Consider the following 21,370-nt stretch of genomic DNA (forward strand, 5'->3'; position numbering starts at 1 on the left):
CCAAATTTGTACTCTCCTTTCAATAGTCCTGCAGACCTGGACGAGGGCCCGTCAGCCACGTGGGTCCCCATAAGCCTGCCCGCCAAGGTGTGCGCACCCAAACCATCAGTACCCCGGTGACAAGCCTGGAGCTCAACTGTCTCCTGGGGCAGACCTTACACGGCCCTTTCTGAAGGGCCCTGTGCCCCAGGCTGACCCTGTGTGGGGCCTGCAGGAAGGACCCCAGGGCAGACTCCGTTGGAGGCCACGGGTTGCAACAGAACCTCCTGCATTTGCTGGCAGAATGTGTGACAGAAACCATGGACTCGACTGGGCTCAGGCCCAAACCCACATCCTGCAGAACCTCCCCAACTCTGAGCCAGCCCCAGAGGAAACACACCCTGGCTCTACCGACCTACCCAGAAGCTCCTGCTGGGCCCCAGACCGGACCGTGCAGGGGGCCAGAGGGGTGGGTAGGCCGGGCTCTGACCACACACCTTGGGAGGGCAGCTCAAGGGCTCACAGGACACAGAGGGCACAGCAAGCAAAGCGAAGGGTTTTAAAAACAGTTAAAGTCATGAAACCAACCCTTTCCTACATGTGATGTTTTCATGGATGAACATTGCGTGTTATTTACAAATTGGGGTGTTTGAGCAGCAGGCGCACAACATACAGACGGAGACATGGTTTTCGCATTGTATGTTGGTTGGATGGCGTGAGTCAGCAGGTAGGTTAAGGTGAACCAAGGACACACAGAAAACAAAGGAGAGAATGTCATCAACACAAGCAAAACTCAGACTCCGAACAGGTCACTGGGCGCTTTGCTTCAAGTGCCTCCTGACCGGACTGCGGAGACCTGCTGCTGGTGGGACAGCGGCACCATTTGCATCATCTGCAATGCAAATTCATGACTCACAGGCACTGATTTTTATTTCCAGGCAAAGAAATCAATGTCAGTTTCGCTTGGAGCACTCTCTGCAGGGCCCTGGTTCTGCCATTGCTCTAGTTTGTCTTAAGCTGTGGGTGGGAACTGACACTAATATTTTTGCCAAAGGAAAAAAGTGCTCACCAGGTAGCGATGAAGTGACTGCGGATGGAAGAGACAGACACCAGAGGCTTCGCCTTCTCCTCAGGCCCAGCGCTGTGGGCAGTGAGCTTTCACACCACCAGCCCCTCTGCCCCCCTGCGGGTGACGGTGACCTTGTCTGAAGCAGGGTCTGAACAACTAGGACGCCTGAGGGCCAGGCGCTGGGCCACTCCAGGCTCCTGCACTGGTCTCTGCTGGGAGGCGGCTTCCTGTCTCACTGGCTGGGCTCCCTGCCTGCCCCTCCTCCAGAGCCCCGTCGGCATGGCCCTCTGGCGAGGACGCACGTGCAGAAAGCTCCCAGAGCGCGGCCCTGCATGTTGGGGCTCAGGGTCTGCGTCCCTTCATCAGGGGAGTCAGAAACGCTGGTGCCCTGTCCCTGTGAGGAGCACTGGGAAGGGACGGCCCTTGGGTGAGGCCACAGCTCCATCAGCTGGGGGGATGGCCCTGATTTTTTATTTTTGGTAAATGGCAGCTTTCAGCTTTTTGCCTGGGTTACTCAGATCATTAGATTTTAAAAGCCGTGAAACATACCACGTAAGACTAAGTATAAACATCTGTCTGTATACACACCCTGAAAAAGTAACAGAACACCTCATGTCCCCCACCGGCTTAGCCCTGCCTCCCTCTCCGCCCCACACGGAGCAACTGCCCTTAGCTCGTGTGTGGTTGCTTTTCTTTACTGTGTCACCACAAGCTCCTGAAATGGGTCCCTCCCTGCTCTTGACCTTGGCACTGGGGCTGTGCTGTGTGCCCGGGACATGGGGCCTGTGCATGGGCACTGAGCAGAGCTCGCTGCTGCTGAGGTTGCCGTGTGCACATTGCCACGTGAACGGACAGAGCTGCGAGCCCGGCTGCTGTGCTCACCTGAGCGAACGTCTCCAGGTCGCACAGGCACTCTCTGGAGGGTGCCCGGGTGAAGCTGAGACGCAGGTGGCTGTGTGCCCAGGCCCCAGGCCCTGCGGCCCTCTGACAGCCCAACAGCATCCCTGCCTGCAGGTGCAGTGCTAGAATCTCACTGTGACAACCCGGTGGGTCTGAAGGCATCTCAGGGTCATTTCATGGAGGTGAGATGGAGCATCTCTTCCCATGTGAACTGGCCACTGCTTTTGCGTAGAACCCCATTTTACCTCTGCCCCCTCCCACCTGTTTGTTGATGCTCGGAAGAGCCTTGCATGTGAACATTCTGGACACTGACTGACAGGGCCAGTGGTCTAGGAAGCCTCCCTTCCCCTGGCCACACCTCTGTCACCAACACTGGTGCATCTGGAACTTGGGCATCACTCCTTTCCCTCCAGAGGACCTCACAGCCCTGACACCATCCACATGCTCACAGTCCCCGACCTCATCACCGGCCGGATCCCCTCCAAGTTCCGGCCCTCTGTCCGGCTGCCCGATTACGCCCGTCCCACCCACATTCTTTCCCCTTTCAGTCCACGACGATACGTTTTCCAAATGCTCGGACTGAACAGCATGCCGTTCCGGAGCCACCTTCACACCCACCCGTCTGTGTGCGGCTCTGCGCTGTTATATCCAGACTCGACAACCCTTCGCCCAGCTCCTCCACTTGGCTCACTGCAGTCACGCTGGGCAGCACGGCATCCCCGCAGGCCTGAGACCCAGTGCCAGCACCCACACCTTCCTGAGACGTTTCCCGGGCCGGGACACAGGCCCCCACCCCCGCTGCCCTGCTGTGGCTCTGTTCACCAGCCCCCGTATTCCTAGGGTCACCTCCCAAATGACCAAGCTGCACCACGGGCCCTCTCAGCTCTGTGTCTGGGAGAAGGCAATGACGGCAATGCCCAGGGGTCTCGCTGCCTCTGCCTGCGCCCTACCCTATGTTCTCAACAGAGCAGGTACGGTCTGAAAAGCTGGATGGTGTTACTCCTCCCCCTAAAGCCCTCCAAACCGTCCTCCTGTCTCACTCAAAATAAAAGCTGAACTGATGGCCCTTCCTGGGCCTGCTGCCCCTCCCACAGCGCAGCCCGGAGCCTCGGCCTGTTCTTCCCCCAGGTCTCCCGGCGCCTTTACTAGAAAGTCACCATCCCGCTGGCGTCCTGTCTGGATGCACTCCCACAGCCCCCAGGACCTCCTGGGTGCCTCCGCCAGAATGAGGCTCCAGGAGAGCGGGGGTGTTGACCTTTGTTCCAGGACCCAGTGTCCGGCACGTGCTGGGCACCGCTCCACTGTTTCACGCAGGGATGAAGGAGCGCAAGGCAGGGTCCTCCCTGTTCACAATGGCCCTTCCTTCTGATAAACAGAGGCTTGACTGCACACTTTTTTTTTGTCATGGCTGGTGCTTTCTGTATTTTGTTGAACAAATCTGTCCCTATCACCAGGTCTTAAAGACATCCTCCTGTTTCCTTCTCAGAGTTTTAAAGTTCTGCCTCTTATACTTAAGTCTTCTCATCCATTTGAAGTAGATTTTTGGTGACTGGTGTGAACCGAGATCTGATGTCGGCTTCCCCACGTGCATCGTGAATCACAGTGCTGGCCGTGGGTGGCCGGGCTGCCTCCCCACCAAGCTGCAGTCCAGCCCTCGCACATTGAGGTCCCAGGCACGATGGGGTCTGACCCAGGCCAGTCCCACTGTCCCAATGGCTATCCTCACAGCCTCCCTCCCACACCCCCAGCAGCACCTTCTCCTTCCTAAGTATCATGACTATTGGGGCCTTTGCTCCTTCTTATAAATTGTAGAAGCAGCTTGTCAAGTTTCAAAACAGACCAAAAAAAAATCAGTATTTTTATTGAAACTGCCTGAGTCTGCAGGTTGGGGTGGGGGACACTGTCACTATTGTAACAGAGGTAACTCCATCTGGCTCTCCCTTGATGTCTCCATGAGGTTTGGTGAGGCTCCACGTAAGCATCCCGCACACACACCCTTGTCAGGTTTGCCGTCAGAACTGCCGCCCTGTAAGGAAGGGGATCAGCTTCCTCGAGGGATGGCACACTCAGCAGCCCTGCTGGTCTCTTCTCAGTGTGACGTGATTCCAGAATTCACCCCGAGAGTGATGTTGTCTGTGACAGTGACAGCGCTGCCCACCCGTCCTTGGACCTTCAGACGTTCCATTTATTTTTCTTGTCCACTCACACAGCAAGGATTCACTGCGGACCACCGGGCGCCGGGCAGTCTTGCAGGCGGAGCTGAAGCTCCTGCACTGAACGGCCAGGCCCGAGTGCAGTGCTGACAAGGGGTCCTGCTCACGGCCTGGTGGCCCCTTCTTGTTTTGAAGGACACTCTTTCCAAACATCGCACCACATGTGGTGTTTGCATGGAGCTTCTGGTAAGTGCTCTTCACCAGGCTATTCATAGGCTTCTAGTAACTTTTACCGTCAATAAAACCTGAATTTTACTGGGTGTCTTCCCTGAAGCCCTGACAGACCATGTTACTAGTAAATTACAGGCACACACTTTCGAGAGAGAGCCCTGCATCCTGAGATAAGCCGTCCTTTCTTCCCTGGATGTCGTGGGCTCACTTGTCACATGAGATTCAGAATTCTGCATCTACACAGCGGTCGGCGGGTATGGGTTACGGCCTTCCTTTCTCACACTGTCCTTTTAAATCGGGTGTTAGGACTGTACTCATCTCGTACAAACAGGGAACATGCTCTCGCGTCCCGTTCTCTGGGGAACCTGCTCAGTATGGAACGATCTCTCCTTGTACTTCGGGTGGTGTGAGGTGCGCCCAGTGGGGGACAAGTCGGTCATTGTGCCTCACACCTCCCCCACGGGCCCTGTGGGTTTTGGAGGCAGCACGGTCGCTGAGCCCGTTCTGGTGGGACTCACCTGTCAGATGCGAGAGGTTTCAGGACAGAGATCTGAGCCACAGTGTCCCGTGCCAGGCTGTCTGGGTGGACAGAGACCCTGGGTGGAGCCCACACGCCCCACTGGACAGTCCATACAGACCTCAGATGCTGGAGCAGGGCCACATCCCTGCGAGAGAGGCCACCCCTGGCTGCCAGGCCCTGTCTGACCATGAGGCCTGCGTCTGGGACACGAAAGCTTGTCCTCATGAATGGCGTCCTGTGGGCCCCCAGCCCAGCACACAGTGGAAGAGCCAAGCCTGTCAGCGGGGACACAGCTGGCCCAGTCCCCGTGCCTGTCGCCTCTTCCTCAGCTGCCCGCCCCGCACACCGAGGCATGATGCTCAATCCTGGTATTTTGAACCATTCTAAATTCTTACTGGTTTCAGTTTACACACTGTGTGCCGAGTCGTCAGACACACAAACGTAAAGGATTCTCATCTTCCTGTCTGGTTGTTACCATGAGCCACCAGCCTAGAAGATGTTTGGGGAAGATTTTCTCACCTAAGAACAAACACTTGCTGAGATGACACCTGTTCCCCAAGCTCTGACTGTGGGGAGCCTCCTGACAGGGCTCGGGGAGCCCCTGCAGCAGGGAGGGAGCGCCCCTGTAAAGAAACTACCTTGGGGCCCTGGGGGGGACAGGAAATACTACTTACCGCAATCTCTGTTACTAAAATATCAGTAATACTTCCCAACACAGTGACAAAGTCGAAGATGTTCCAGGCATCTCTGAAGTAGTTCTAGAGAGAAGAGGGCAGTGAGTGCCAGTGGTGGGGTTCCAGAAGGAGTCCCTGCTCAAGAAAGGGCCAGGGGACTGATGGGACACCCCAGGGGGAATAGCACAAGGCCAAGCATGCAGACACTCTTGGGCTGGGCAGGTGCAGAGCTGAGAGCCATGTGGCCAGAGAGGGGGAACCTGGCCCCACTAGCCTCCAGGAGCTGGGCTGAGGACAAGCTTGGGCAGTGGGGCCCCCACAGTGCTGCATGTGTTCTGGGGCTCAGGGAATTCCCAGCTCCAAACTAGGAGCCCCCCCAAGGTCCCTCTACAGATGAAATGGCCCCGAGGGAGTCGGGCGTCATGGACGTACCAGCACCCCAAAGGCGATGATCTTGAGCACGCACTCCATGGAGAACATGGACGTGAACACGATGTTCAGGCACTTCAGCATCAGCTCGTACTCGTAGGGCGCATCATAGAACTGCCCGGGAGGAGAGCGTTGGCCACAGGATCAGCTGCCACGGACGCCCAGAACCTTCCTTCCCTCATCTCAGTCCCCAGGGGAGCAGGATCGACAGCCCTGTGCTGACCAGGCTGGGAGCACCTGCAGCTCCCACACCGCTGGCAGCAGGGGAAGAGGCGATGCCCCACCCTCAGCTGGTGCCCCCCGCCCTGGCAGACAGCTGACACACCTTCATCATCAGCACCACGGTGTTGAGAGCGATCATGGCCATGATGAAGTACTCGAAGGGTGGCGAGACCACGAAGGTCCACGTCCTGTACTGGAAGGACTGCTTGTTCTGTGGCATGTACCGCGTCAGGGGCTTGGCGCTGATGGCGAAGTCAATGCAGGCTCTCTGCTCGGGGAGAAAGGAGCACCTGTAGCTCAGCGGGGACCCCACGGCAGCACCCACTGCGCATGGCACCTGCTGCCCTCACCCTCGCAGGCAGCCCGTGAGAGAAGGCAACTGAGCCCAACCACCTCACAGCCCCCAGCCGAGCCAGTGAGTGGCAGCGAGCAAGCCCCGCGCAGGAGCCTGAGGGCCCGTCCTGCCCCAGCTCGCCCCGGAGCACGCGCGGACACCCAGGAGGGGCACCCACCTCATTCTTCTCCAGGCTGCACTCAGACATCACTTTGTCGCCCTGCTCCTGGAACGTGATGATGATTAAGGCCACGAAGATGTTGACGAAGAAGAAGGGGAAGACCACGAAGTAGACCACGTAGAAGATGGACAGCTCCATGCGGAACCCAGGGCTCGGGCCCTGCTCCTCGTAGGTGGCGTCCACGGAGTGCTTCAGCACCCTGGGTGAGAGCCCACGTCCAGGGTCAGGGACCCATACACAGACCGAGGGAGTCACGGCTTCCTCCCAGGGGAGGCTTCCATGCCAGAGCCCAGGACAGTCAGAGGAAGGGGCCGAGACAGGGACGGCCCTGCCCCTGTGGGCTCAAGCTCCCAGGACAGACATCTCTACCGGACACGGGCGCAGGGTCTGCATGCAGGGCTGTTGGAGGACCTCCAAGGGGAGGCTCCATGTGGCTTGAGGCTCTGTCCCAGGGGAGGGGGAAGAGGCCCAGCAGCTCTGCCCTGCCCTGCCCCACCAGCTCACGGCTCACACCTGCTTACACCCACTCACCCCTGCTCACTCTCAGTTCATTCCCAGCTTACACCCAGCCCACTCCCAGCTCACACCTCACATCCAGCCCACCCACTTGCCCGGCTTCACCTGCTTCAGGAATCCCAGGGCTCAGCAGGGTCTCCAGCCTGAGCACTGACCCTACGTTCTCAGGGGTGGTCCTCCTGTCCCCAGAGGAAGCCCCCTGCTACTCAACGTGGCTCTGGACCAGAACATCCCTCTGGTTGCCTTAACTGAGGCCAGTGGGCCAGTACAGGGAGACACGAAAGAGCCCTCCCCTCCCTCTGGCCTCTGGCCACTCAAAAGGACCCTCGGGAGATCACTCCACTGTACTCGGAGAGGGGCCATGCCTCACCTAGCAGGAACAGGAGCCTGTGGCCACCTGCTGAGCGACCGACACACACACATGAAGGAACCAGAGGGGCCCTGCCTAGCTGCCCCTCACTCTGCCGGGCCAACCTCGACAAGCACTCACATGGGCCACCCTTCTCCCGTGGACACCGTGAACAGCGTGAGCAGTGCCCAGAGCACGTTGTCATAGTGGAAGTCGTACTTCTTCCACTGCCGTGGTTGAGCTTCCACCTCCTCCCGCTCGTAATCCAAGTACTGGCCCCTGCGAATGGGACACACAGAAGTTAGAGGTCAAAGCCAAATGACCTCTGAAGTGCTGTGCACTCAGTGGAGGAGAGCAGGCTCTGCAACAGGTGGTGCCAGAAAACAGGGTGTCCACACCCAGAGGCACGATGCAGGACCCCTGCTCCCACCACACACAACTCCCTCAAGATGGACCAAAGGCCTACATGTAGAAGCTAAAACGGTAACACTTGTTTTTCTATTGATTTCTATTGATTTAAGAGAAGTGGGAAGGAAGAGAGAGAAACATCGATCAGTTGCCTCCCATATACGCCCGGACTGGAGCGAACCCACAACCTAGGTATGTGTCCTGACTGGGAACAGAACCTGTGACCTTTGGTGCACAGGACGACGCCCAACTGAGCCACACCGGCCAACGCTATAATCAACTATTAAAACCACAAATACCTGCCTGGCCGGGCGTGGCTCAGCGGTTGAGCATCGACCCAGGAGCCAGGAAATCGTGGTTCGATTCCCGGTCAGGGCACATGCCTGGGTTGGGGGCTCGATCTACTCTCATCATTTATGTTTCTATCTCTCTCTCTCTCCCTCTCCCTTCCTCTCTCTGAAATCAATAAAGATATATTTAAAAAACCAAAAAAAAACCCACTGAGTACAGTCTCATTTAAAAATGAGTATAGACTCTGAATAGACATTTTCCCAAAGAAGACATACAAATGGCCAATTAGCGCATGGAAAGAGGCACAGCATCACTGGTCACTAGGGAAATGCAGGTCAGAACCACGGAGACACTCCCTGCACCCAACCAGGATGGCGATGACTGAACCTTTAAAAGGAAAATAACAAATGCTGGTGGGACGCGGAGGCCTCAGATCTCACACCCTGCAGGGTGGACGAGGGGAACAGTCTGGTCATTCCCAACACTGTCACAGAGCTGCCATGTGACCTGACCGGCCACCCCGTTGGTGAAATAGAAACATATCTGCTCTGGAGAAAAGGGAACATCTGCCCACACAAACACATGCGCATGTGTTCCCAGCAGGTCACCCTGACTAAAAGGTGGGAACAACCTGATGTCGACCCACAGATGAATGAAGAGGTAAAACGTGGCCCATCTACAAAAGGGAGCAACACTGGACCTGCCACAGCAGAGATGGCCTCGGAAACACAGAAGGCCATGTACTGTATGATTTCACTTACACGCAGTGTCCAGAAAGACACCTATAGAGACAAAACATAAGTCAGCAGCTGCTAGGGCTGGCGGTGGGAAGACAGGGGGCTCTCAGTGAGTTCTAACTGATGGAAACGTTCTCAAGTGGACTGGAGTGGTGGTTGCACACACCTGTGAATATGCTAAAATCAGAGTGGTACCCTTTCAACAGATGAACTCCATATAGGAATTCCATCTCAATAGGTATTTTTATGAAAAAGCAAAGAATCCCACTGCCATGGAAAAGGGTGGTCTTTTCAAACATGCGGTTCTGGGTCAAATGGGTGCCCAGCTACAGAAACTCACCTCCCTCTGCACCTCTCACAGCACACAGGAGTAACCCAGACACACCACCAACCCAGTGTGAAAGGCAAAAATACACCTGTTAGAGGAAAGTATGAGAAGACATCTCTCTGACCTGAGGACACAGAGCACTAAGCAGGAACTACTACAGTCAACACACTCTTCACAAGACACCACTGAAAGAGTGGACAGCGCCACAGGAGCCACTATCCACAGATCTGGCAAAGGAGTCCTATCCAGGGTTTTAAAGAATTCCTACAAATCAGCCAGAAAAAGACAAACAACCCATACAGGAACCCTGGTGAAGGCCAGCACAGACACGTCCCCAGAAGAGATGCGCACGGTAGATGCCCCTGGGAAAAGGTTATCACACAGGTGCAAATTAAAGCACAGAGAAATGTCATGAGCCCCCCCTCAGGTAGGCTCAAAGCAAGACAGAAACACCAGCATAGGGCATGGGCTCCTGAGCCTGGTCCTGCTGGCGGGAGAGCCACTCGACGCAAGGGTTAGGCAGCACCCACAGGAGGGGAGCACAGCATGGTCCACAGTGGTGTGCACACCTGTGAGACGTGCACTGGAATCGGCCCGCAGCGCTGCTCTCAAGGCCGCATGGTGGAGCCCACCCATGTGCCCAGTGGCACAGTCACCGAGAGACAAGCAGCACCATCTCTGTGGGTGAGGAGGGACCTGGCCGCTGCTCTGCTCAGCGTCCACACAGGCACAACCTCTGCTTCCCCTACTCCTGAGGGCGCCTCCCCTATGAGCTCTGCTGTGGGGCCGGGCCCAGGATGGTGACAGTGGCTGCAGCAACCCGGTGACCCCACTGAGCTTGGGGCCTCCAGGGTTTACAGAGCTCACCAGTCACAACCCCGTGTCCTGGTGAGCTCCCTGCATGCCAGCGGCAGGAAGAGCCTGGCCCCCGGACATGGCTGGTCCCTGACCCTAGGAGCACTGGTGTGGCCCTGAGTCAGAGGCATGTGCCCCGCCCTCCAGTACTCCCACTGCTGGCTCTGTGCTGCCTGCCTGCCCTGGGCCACCTGCAGTCCCAGTAGGCCCCCCTCACCCTCAGCCCTCACAGGTGCTCGGGTCACCTGCAGTCCCGCTCCAGCTCCTTGGACTCGTCGGTGCAGTAGAAGAACTTCCCCTTGAACAGCTGCACGGCGATGACGGCGAAGATGAACATGAAAAGCATGTAGACGATGAGGATGTTGAGAACGTTCTTCAGTGAGTTCACCACACAGTCGAACACGGCCTGTGGGGGTGGGGCACCCACAGGCTCAGAGCCCCAGGCCCAGGTGTGGCAGGACCTGCATGGCTCTCACGCCCGTGACCATCATGAGGACCTGCAGCCAGCTGCCTGCTGTTGTCCTCTCAGGAGGGGCCATCTGGGAAGTGATGGAGTAGGCAGGCGGTGCCAGGAGAGGTATCACCAGGCGGGTGGGCCACAGAGCAAGGACACCCTGGAGCCCAGCCAGTCTGTCAGGAGGGGCTGACCCACAAGGAAAGGAGTGACCCGGCCTGCCAAGGGCCACACTGCTCCTGCCCATCAGCAGGAACCACAGGCAGCAAAGCAACAATGCTGTGGCCAGCCCCAGCACAGGCACATGTGCATGCTTTGGGGCCCAGGGGACTGTCATCTGTTACCACCACCACCCCTCCTCTCAGCTTCTTCCCCACTGGGAAGTTCAGCTTTCCCTGCACTGCCAGCCTGGCCCTGGTCCCCGCCTCTCAGAGCTGAGCAGATGCCCCATCCTGCCCTAGTGTGCAAAACAGCAGATCCACAGCCAACTCCCAAGACGCTGCTGCCCATGGTCCCTCCCTGATGGCAGGTCAAGTCACCACCTGACACAGAGGCCCTCCGGCTGTCTCGGGTCACCTCCCAGCCTTCCCCCCCTGTGCCCCAGGTTGGCAGCAAACTGCCCTCTATAATTCATGCTCCCTTATGTCCCCAAGGCTTGCAACTCCAAGCTGCTTAAACTACTGTACTGCACGTGGTGTGGGAGGATTAAAGGGCTTTAAGCATGTGAAGTGTTTCCCAGTGCCGAGCACAGGCTCAATGATGGTTCCAGCCCAACTCTGAGTGCCAAGGGCTCGCTGTCCCATCCAGAACCTCAGCCACACCCACCGGCAGGGCCCTGCCCCCTGTACTGCCCCAGGACCCTCTGCCTCCCAGGGCGGCCCCTGCCTCTGGGCACTGCAGCTGTGAGTGAAATACCACCTCACCTCTGCTACAGGTGAAGGAAGCTGAGCCCACAGAACACAGAGCAACAAGCTCTGGGGGTGGGGGTGGGGGGTTGTCAGAGAGTGGAGAGCACCCATCCCATCCATGCAGAGCTCAGTCTGAGAAAACCTCCCCTCAGCTATGCTCACATAACCCACACGGAAGCTACAGCAGGATAGGTCCAGTCATATGTACACACATGCACACACCCAGGCAGGTACACACACGGCCCCCATACATGCTGACACGCGTAGGCACACACAGCATGAACACATGGTCCCGCATGCTTCTCAAGCCCCCTCTCCAGGCTCTCACCTTGAGCTTCGGCAGCCGCTTGATGGTCTTCAGGGGTCGCAGGACGCGCAGGACTCTCAGGGACTTGATGGTATTGATGTCCTTCCCTTTGGATCCTCTAGAAGGAGAAGCCACACATGCAGACAGCAGGTCCCCACAAAGCCACAAGGGCCGGGTCACCCCCTCTGCATTTGTCTTGGGCCCCAGGGCAGAGGACTGAGGAGCACAGAGGTCCCAGCCTTGTGGGCACCACAGAAGCCTCCTCTGAGTGGACAAGGGCCAGGTCAGCAGCACCTGGGGGACAGGGAGCATGGTGATGCTTGATGGGAAGAACCTGCTCTCCCAGACCACTTCCATCACCCAGTGCGCCCCTGACCCCAACCAGCTGCTAGCTGCCACCTGCGAGGCCAGCAGTGGGAGTGAGAGGGGAGGAGGGACCGCGCAGAGGCCTGCGGGCAGCGTGCACCACAGCTCTGGGAGGGTGCTGCCTCCCAGAGAGGGAGGCCAGGGGACAACCTGGATCTCTCTGCCTGTCCTCTGTCAGCTGCAGGACCACTCGAGGGAAAACTGACAGGGAGGGGAGAAGGAGGGAAGGAGAATAAGAGAAAAAAGAGAAATAGGGGAGTGAGGGGGGAGGGGAGCAGGGAGGAGGAGACACAGAGACAGACGCCAGGAGGATGAGGAAGGTGGACAGCAGGGTGGTGGGGCGGACAGTCAGGTAAAGCAGATTCCAGGCACCAGAAGCAAGCCCAGAACTCCAGGACCTTGGGACCAGATCAGGGCCCCTCACGGAGGAAGCCGAGGTGGGTCCCTCAGGCTGGCAGGAACACAGGAACCGTCTCTCTGGGGCTGGCCTTCCTGCCAACGGGAAGCCAGGGCAGGTGAAGGGGGGGCTTAGGAGGCCATGCTCAAGGGCAAGGCCACAACCCACCCGGGAAGGGGATGGGCGTGGGGGCAGTGGCTGAAGGCTCAGGACCTGAGGCCCTAACCCATCCTGCTCAGAGGCCACTTCTCCCCAAGTCCAGGGGACCCGCACGTGGGGGGAATAGGGCATTCCAGTATCCCTGGGTTCCAGTCACGCTCTGGGGAGAGTGAGCGGCAAGGCCCAGGCAGGCTCCCTGGGGAAGGGCCCTTAGGTGCCCCAGTCCCTTTCTTCCCACCAGGACTCCACGGGGCCTATGCTCCAGACTCAGATCCCACGCCCCCTGAACTGCTGGATGTCCCAGCCTCCGCATGCCTACGCATACCGCACAGCTATTTTCATCTCCCCAATGTACTGACACCTGCTCCAGACCAGCTTCCCCACCTCCTGCTGAGCCACACAGGGAAGAGGGGGCAGGAGAGGCCTACCCAGGACTGCAGACACCTAAGGGGTGCAGGGGAGGAGACCCTGCCACATTTCCTAGGAAACAGGGATGCTTTCAGTGGGAGGAGACTCGTGCAGTCTCGGCTCTGAGGGCAGAGGCTGCCTTTCTCTCTGCCAGCTCAGGTCTGGCTCTTGCTCTGAGGTGGTCTGGCTGGGTCTCACCTACCCCTCCCTCTCACTCCAAGTCCCCCACTAACACTGGCAAAGTTGTCACCTCTTCTATATAAAGAGAGGACAGGTAAGACCCCTGGCAGACGCTGGGCATTGCAGGGGGGCAGTCTCCAGGGAAAAGAGAAAGGAAGGCAGCGTCTCTGGAGAGCAGAGGTGGGAGGGCGCAGCAGGGTGTCCACCACCCAGTCATGACCCTCATTCCTGGCCTCCTGCACTCACTCGGGACACCCTGCTTCCTGCTTCTCACCAAGGACTGTCCATGCCCAGCCCCAGCCCCACAGGGCTCCCTGTCCCCAGGCCAGGTGGGAACATGAGGCCTGGGGACGTGGCTCCGGTAGCATGCAGCCCGGAGGGTGGAGGCAGATGAGAGGAAGTGAGTGGTGATGAAACGGCCCGAGGGCAGCTATGATGTGGGCAGTGTGAGGGGACGGGGGGAGGCATTACCCCATGAAGCTCCTACCGAGAGTCCAGCAACAGAGAGACAAAGAGAAGAGAGTCAGTGAGAAGGCCTGGCCATGGGATCGTCCTGCGGGGTTCGTCCTATCTCTGCATCTCATGCCGCCAGCTCCACCCAAGCCCCCATGCCTGCCTCAGCCCCACCGCCACGCAAGCCCTGGGGAGCCATCCCAGGCCCAGCCAGAGAAAATCCTAGACCTCGAAGGGGGACAACACCCCCAGCACCACTAGCTGAGGGTGGGGCAGGGAGAACTGCTCCGAAGGATGTTGAGAGGCAGAGAGCAGACAAGCCCAACATCAGAACCAGGGGCAGTGTCAGGGAGGAACAGGCTTGAGGTCCTCCCCCCACATACGGCCAGGCCCAAGCAGAATGGACGGAGCTGTGGACAGCCCTGGAGGCCAGCGGTGCCCCCCCAAACCCCATCACGCATCTGGGGGCTGCAACTGCCAGGCCCAGAGCAGACGTGGGTACTTACGAGAAGGCAAACGCCACCAGGGCCCCACTGACCACAATGAAGTCCAGAATGTTCCACAGGTCTCGGAAGTAGGCCCCTGGGTGCAGCAGCAGTCCCAAATCAATCATCTTCGGGGAAGAAACGCAGTTTAGGTGGCAGCATACTTCAGAAAAAAGGGCAGAGCCAGACCCCAGAGTTGAGGGGTTGGGGAAAGGACTCCGTTCCAGGTCACACCCTCCTTCGGGAAAAGGGACATGGCCTAGATTGTGTCCTGCCCAACGTCTGGGAGCGAGGACCCTGGTCAGGGTGTGGGGAGCTGTCCCCAGTCTGACTGATGCTGTGGTGAGTCCAGAGTGAATGACGCCTCCCATGTCCCCACCTGTGTCTGTGTGTAGGGCACCCCACCACCTGCCTTCACATCCAGGAGGGGGTGACTGGATCGCTCACCTTTATCACCATCTCAAAGGTGAAGACACCTGTGAAGATGTAGTCCATGTACTTCAGAACCTGCAACCAGAAGGAAGTAGTTCTCAGAGGAGGCTAGGCGCTGCAGCCAGGCCATCCTGGGGGCTCCAGGTCCTTCCTGACCTTGAGGCAGACAACCCATCAGCCAGGGTCCGTGGGCAAAGGTTGTGGGGAGAAACCCTCAAACAGCCCCTGTGGCCACGGCTGACTCCCATCCTGGGCACCTCTGCACTCTTCCTGCCCATGACACAAGGCCCCGCCCCACCCTCCACAGCCGAGGGCAGCACTCACATTGTTCCTGGGGGAGTCTGTGTGCACAGGGTCCTCTGCGGCCAGGGCGATGCTGCTCAGGGCAATGACTATGAGGATGACCATCTCGAAGTACCGCATGGTCACTATGTAATGGCAGAAGCGGCGGAGCCTGGGGGCAAAGCGGGGCTCACCCGGGGCCATAGAGGGGCTGGCTGGGCTCCTCATTGTCCCCCTGTTTGGTCTCTCCTGTAGGAAGCTGAGCTCTGAGTGTCTGGAGACAGTGGCAAGGTGGCTGGTGGTAACTTAGGTTCCTAGGAGGGTGTCCCAGGAAGAGGGGGGGGAAGACTGCAGAAACCCTCAGAGGAGTGGGCAGACTACAGCTCACAGGCTGGACTGTGCTGGCCATACAAGCACAGGCTCTGCTGGAGCCCAGCAGTCTGACCACTATTCTGCTCTGATTGGGCACACGCGACACTGGGCACAGGGCTGAGCAGGACCACAGTACACAGGGTGGACAAAAGCTAACAGCAGGCCCTCAGATACAGGCAGATGTCACAACACAGCAGAGGACAGTCACCAGGAGGCCAGGGAGGCCGTGACAGTGAGGCTGACCCCGGGTGATGAGAAGGAGCAGCCACATAAGGGGCACACGGCTGTTGCATCATGTGGATCACAGGTGATGGGTAAAAGTCATGGGCCCAGGTATGGCAGCAAAGGGACTCACAGGTTGGTGGGGCTCAGACAGAACATGGAGCTGTATGGGACGATGGGGCGGGGGCCACTCCTCATCTCGTCATTGGCTTCCACCTCCTTCTTCCCCTCCGCCTGGCCGTCCAGGTCCACGCTGCCGCCTATGAGGACACAAGGCAGCCAAGTCACGGGCATGCTGCATGGAGCCCACATCACGCAGATCTCAGCCAGGCACCAGATGCTGTCCCAGCTCCAACCCCAATAGGAAAGGGCTAACACACACGAGACTACCTGCATCCCAGTGAGACCAGGAGGGAGGTGCGTGATGGCAAGGACTGAGCCAGCACTGGGCCCTAAGGAAGCCTTCCTCAGGTCAAGCTCCACCAGGGCAGGGGTGACAGCGCAGCACCGTGTCCTTGGCTGCAGACACCTCTGCCTCCACTAGAAGCCGTTAGTCCTAATGCTCTAAGAGCCCCAGAGCCCCAGAGCCCCAGACCAGGGCAAACAGGGTCCCCGCCTCTGGGTCAGGGTTCAGCCCTTGAGAAAAGATGCCATGTTGTTGTCTCTGCCAGGACCTCAGCTGGTCCTGCACCGCAGACGCGGTCCTGAGCCGGCTGGTTCATCTCACTGGCCTGGGGTTCTCTCCTTCAGGACCCTAGGGAAGGCCCTTCTGTGCCAGGGACTACAGAGGGCTCCAGCCCAGGTGTGGGGAGGACTGTAGTGCGGGGTGCTGGCTGGCAGGCACAGCCACAGTGCACATGCTTGCTCCCCCGAGACCATCCTTGACTTTCAGGGCTGCCGGCGCCTCCACAGCTTGGGTCCCACAAACCAAACTTCCCAGGGTTAAAACACCATGACCTTAGTTACTTTTAAGTAGACTTTGTTGTCCACGCACAGTACTGTTCCCACAATAGTTTTTATTGTAACTCCCCTAATGTCTACTTCAATTCCCGTAGGTAACGCTGTTCCCAAGAGCTCAGAGATGCCAGGAGACAGTAGGTGCAGTGACTCGGAGCCAATGCCAATGGCTGGGTCTCACTTTTACTTCTTGTAAGGAACGTAAAAGCAAAAAGGACATTAAAGGACGACAGAAATGAGGGTGAATGTCCCCAAAGCTCACACGAAGACCAAGGGTCCAGCCTCTGCCCCTAACTGTGGCCACACTGTGGCGCTGCAGCCTGGCTGGGCCAGAGGCAGAAGCCTGAGCCGACTTTGGAGACAGACAGACCTGAGCGTCAGCAGCAGCCAACGGTGCCTCCTGGGCTGCGCGTGTACCACCAGCACCAGCGAGCTTCCCTGCCGAGGGTAGAACCAGGAACCTTCTGGGAAAGGAGCTTCAGCATGCCCACCTAAAGCCCTGCAAGGTTCTATCCCTTCAGTCTGCAGGCTGGCGGTCTAACCATTTAGTACTTAGCCAGGGTCTTCACTATACTACTTTTAACACCCCCAAAATTTTCCATGATGCTCATGCATTACTTTTAAATTAAGAACTTTATTATTTCACCCTGGCTGGTGTGGCTCAGTGGTTAGAGCGTTGGCCCATGGACTGAAGGGTCCTGGGTTTGATTCTGGCCAAGGGCACAAACCTCGGTTGCACGTTTGATGTCCAGCCCCAGTCAGGGCTCCTGCGGGAGGCAACCAATCAATGTGTCTCTCTCACATCGATGTTTCTCTCTCTCACCCCTCCACTCTCTCTGAAAAGCAATGGTTAAAATATCCTCAGGTAAGGATTAAAATAAATTTATTATTTCAAAACCACAGCTTCACAATAACAATAAAGGAAACCCAAGGGTACGAAAACTGGGGAAAGAACCAGTGTGGACTCAGACTCAATGAAGAGCTCTGATGCTCAACAGAAGCGGACAGAGCCCAGGCCAGACAGAAATACGTCAGAACAGGGTTTACAGCAAGAACGTGAATCGACCAAGTCCAAGCAGAACTAGAGTGTGGGGGATGATCAGAATGAGGGCAGATGCAAGTCACTGTTGGATGCAGGTCACTAAAAAAAGAAATAAGACCTGGCAGTAATAGTTAAATCACTGAAAAGAAGACACTTGAACGAGCCGGCCCACAAGGGGTGGGAGAGGGAGAGACATCACTGAACAGCGGCCATGGCAGACGTGCTCCTGCTCCTGGGAACAGCTCTCACTGTGGGGTTAAGACACAGGCTCCACTGCGGAGTTACCTTGTGGGGACGCGACCTTCCCTGCTGGGAGGGGACCTGACAAGCTGAAAGAGGCTTCCTGTTGAGCTGTTCCCTCAAGGGGACGACAGCCCAGGCGGGATGCCCTGAGCTTCTGAACCAGCAAACCAGACCCCCTGACCCAACCTCCCCACCCGGCCCAGAGTCCCGGCAGATACAGCGCCCCTCAAAGCACCCCTGGTGTAAGAAGACGCTCTCACAGCGGCACTGGCTACGACACACCACCCTTGCAGAACTAAAAAAGCAGCCTGTAAGTTCATGTTCTGTAGGCTGAATTCTCTCATAGCCCCAGCTGAGAAAAGGTGGACTGAGGTCAACTGTATATGAACTCCAACTAAAAACATCACCAAACATACAAGGAGCAAGATCACCACGTGTGAGAGACAGCAGATGTAAGACATTTTAGACCTGGAATATAAAATAACTATGTAAATAAGAAAATCTATCTTAAAAACATGAACAAGCAATCAAAGTCCATAAAGCTGACCCAGCGTTTCAATGGCCTGAAACAGAGAAGCTGGAAACAGCCTCGTCCTCCCCTGAAAACAACTGTAAAGCACAGACGCTAAAGGCTTAAAGGCGTGGAGACCAATCAACACGGATCCTTGGAAGAGGGAAGCACAGACTCCCCCCCTCCCCCCAGCTTTCCTGAGGCCCTTTGCTGACTCCTAGTGTAAGAGCCCAGCACAGAGCAGCACTCTCGCTGGCAGGAAAGGACTGGATGCTGAGGGCCACACAGTGTCGGGACCAAGGGGCAATACCCAGAGAGGAGTGACGTGCAGAGAAGCGAGGCCCCTGCTCACGCAGGAGAAGCCCATGCCCTACAGGCCCTTCACCTGGAGGGGTAAGGTCTCCACACTGCCAACAGAGATGCAACTGCTGCTGCTTCGTCAGGACTGCTCTGGTTTATGTTAGTGCTCTGCTTACAAAGCTGCACAGGCCTTGAATCACTGCTCTCAACCCCGTCTTTCCTACAACGCTTGTTCTTTCCAGCGTGGCATTTTCAGGAATGCACGGGTCAGGCTTTATGGGAATGTCTGAACTTCAGGAAGACAGAAAATGATACTCAAGGAAGGTTTTAGATGCAAGACCGAAAGGGAGGTCACGAAATGGTGACCCTAAATAAACAGTCTATATAGCAAAAATATAACGTTCACCTTGCGAGATGAGAAGCAGGGCCACGGGCTGGGCAGCACTGCGTGGGGAGCAGCGTGAGCGGCACTGCTGCTCGGAGGGAGCGTCCCACAAACACCCCCCCAGTCATGTTACCCAGGAAAGTCGGATGGTGACCACTAAAAGCCAGAAACAGAATTCATCGTTTCTAAACTTCAGTAGAGGAAAAATGTGCTACTTAAGCAAACAAGCAATTATTCAATATTAGAACTGAAGGAAAGGAGCGTAAAGCGTAGGAGAAACAGAACAGCTGTCAACATCTAAACCGGAGGAAGCAAATCCCAGTAAATAAATAATGGCAATAAACATGAACAGGCTGAACGTGGCCGCTAACTGGCACGGATGTTCCAGCTGGGTTCTTAAAACACAGTTACAAGTACCTTCCGAGGCAAGCCTAAAACATATGGCCACATAAAGGTCGAAAGTCAAAAGATGAAAAAACATAACGCTTAGCAAATGTTCATTTAGAAAGAAAAAAGTACTTGATCGTCTGTTAGGTTTTCTGTTCTGCGCTGCATGTTTCAAACTATTTACAGTAACTGCAGAAAATAAATAAATGTGCATATAAAGTAAGAGCTGACAGGTCTGCCGAGAGAAAGAGGTTTCATATGCACTCAATTAGCCATGAGTCAGTCAGGGAAATATTATTGAGTACGTGGAATATTTAGCAGTGCAACTAAGAACTGATTTGGAAGACAAATATAAAAAACCCAGTGGTCCAAAATTAAAGAAAACATATTCCTTTTAAGCTCATGGAACATTTATAAACATTGACCATATGCTAAGCCATAAGCAACTGTAAGTATGTCTCAAAGGAAACCATTGTGGGGGTGGAAAAACAATTTTCCATCCACCCTTCTAAGTCCCTCTGGCTGGACTCATAATCAAATTAACGAGAGAGATTAATGGGAGAAAATGACCAAGTTCATTACATACTGAGCCAGAAGTGGAGAAACAAAATGGGGTCACCACAGCCAAGCTAACAAAGTTACTTAAATCACAGCGGCTAAAACACAAGGAACAGAGTTTGTTCTGCATTAACCAGCCCAAGGACTTAAACTTTTAAACTTCTGAACTTTCAGAACATACAAACCCCACAGTGCGCCCTCTGAAGAACGTGGGAAAGCATGTCTATGTGCCCAGACAGCTTGACACCACCACCTCGGACCAACCCAGAGCTAGGGATGCAGGACTGATTCTGCCACGTAGGAGCTCCCAATGCTTCTGCTTCTTCAGAACACTCTGGTGTTACCTGGCCATGTTTCCAGATTACAAATCTCAAGATCCTTGAATAAATCTTTGTCTTTGGTTCTGGTGAAGCTCTTGATTCATTAACACTCAAGTGGACAGTACATAGAGGGTCCCTGAGAATATGGGACCTGAGGGGACATGTTGGGCAGTTAAGGCTTAGTCACCATTCTGGACTAAGGGGCAGAGGCAGGGGTCTGGGAATTCAAAGTAGGCAACTCGGGTAGACAGAAGACAAAAACATGTAAACAAATCTTGCTTGGACCCCAGAAACAATAGGACACAAGACTGTAGTAAATATCCCAAGAGGAATATTTTGGGCAAACTTCCCCTCACCATCTACAGGTTATGCTCTCTCATCACAGTGAAATTAAGTTAGAAATTAAGGTAGTTATCAGAAACAAAAAAAGATTAATTAAGGTTTAAATTTCACAACTGGAAATTGAAAAACAGACTTTAAAGAATTCATGAGTCAAAAATTATATTCTGCCCGGCTGGGCGTGGCTCAGCGGTTGAGCGTCGACCTAGGATCCAGGAGATCGGGGTTCGATTCCCGGTCAGGGCACATGCCCGGGTTGCGGGCTCAATCAATGACTCTCTCATCATTGATGTTTCTATCTCTCTCTCTCCCTCTCCTTTCCTCTCTCTGAAATCAATAAAGATATATTAAAAAAAAAAATTAAAAAAAATAATATTCCGAGGCAGTATAACTGTGTCTACGTAGAAAACAAAATAATCTACAGAAAAGTTACTTAGTGTAACCAGAGTGATTGAAAACTGTGGCTGGATAAAAACTTGCTTGTGTTTCTATATAGTAGGAGCAAATAATTAAAAAGTATAATTTTTTAAAAGAGAATATCATTTTAAAAACAATATGCAAAGTAAAAAATACAAAAAAAAGGGGTTTTAGGGCAGTGAACTACTCTGTATGACACCATAATGGTGGCTACATGTCATTATACATTGGTCCAAACCCACAGAATGTACGACACCAAGAGTGACCCTCACATAAACTGTGGATTCTGGGTGACAGTGACATGTCCGTG

The 21,370-nt window shown here is 55.6% G+C and overlaps 1 protein-coding gene across 2 annotated transcripts in view; it reads right to left on the minus strand.

Moving 5' to 3' along the window:
• Positions 1-21,370, minus strand: part of CACNA1B (calcium voltage-gated channel subunit alpha1 B) — a 127,576-nt gene that overhangs the window by 31,428 nt on the left and 74,778 nt on the right. Inside the window, exons 21-32 of one of the 2 annotated variants that reach the window (XM_087823076.1) lie at positions 15,735-15,861; positions 15,050-15,179; positions 14,741-14,800; positions 14,315-14,421; positions 11,867-11,963; positions 10,422-10,582; positions 7,699-7,836; positions 6,690-6,891; positions 6,281-6,445; positions 5,959-6,069; positions 5,527-5,610; positions 138-143 (exon numbers count right to left, since the gene is read on the minus strand). In XM_087823076.1, the coding sequence (XP_087679202.1) occupies positions 138-143; positions 5,527-5,610; positions 5,959-6,069; positions 6,281-6,445; positions 6,690-6,891; positions 7,699-7,836; positions 10,422-10,582; positions 11,867-11,963; positions 14,315-14,421; positions 14,741-14,800; positions 15,050-15,179; positions 15,735-15,861 (1,388 nt within the window). The remainder of the gene's footprint in view (positions 1-137; positions 144-5,526; positions 5,611-5,958; positions 6,070-6,280; positions 6,446-6,689; positions 6,892-7,698; positions 7,837-10,421; positions 10,583-11,866; positions 11,964-14,314; positions 14,422-14,740; positions 14,801-15,049; positions 15,180-15,734; positions 15,862-21,370) is intronic. The other variant, XM_087823075.1, reaches the window with a different exon arrangement.

This window comes from Miniopterus natalensis, chromosome 12 (assembly GCF_054644295.1).
Source record: "Miniopterus natalensis isolate mMinNat1 chromosome 12, mMinNat1.hap1, whole genome shotgun sequence".
Classification (NCBI taxonomy): domain Eukaryota; kingdom Metazoa; phylum Chordata; class Mammalia; order Chiroptera; family Miniopteridae; genus Miniopterus; species Miniopterus natalensis.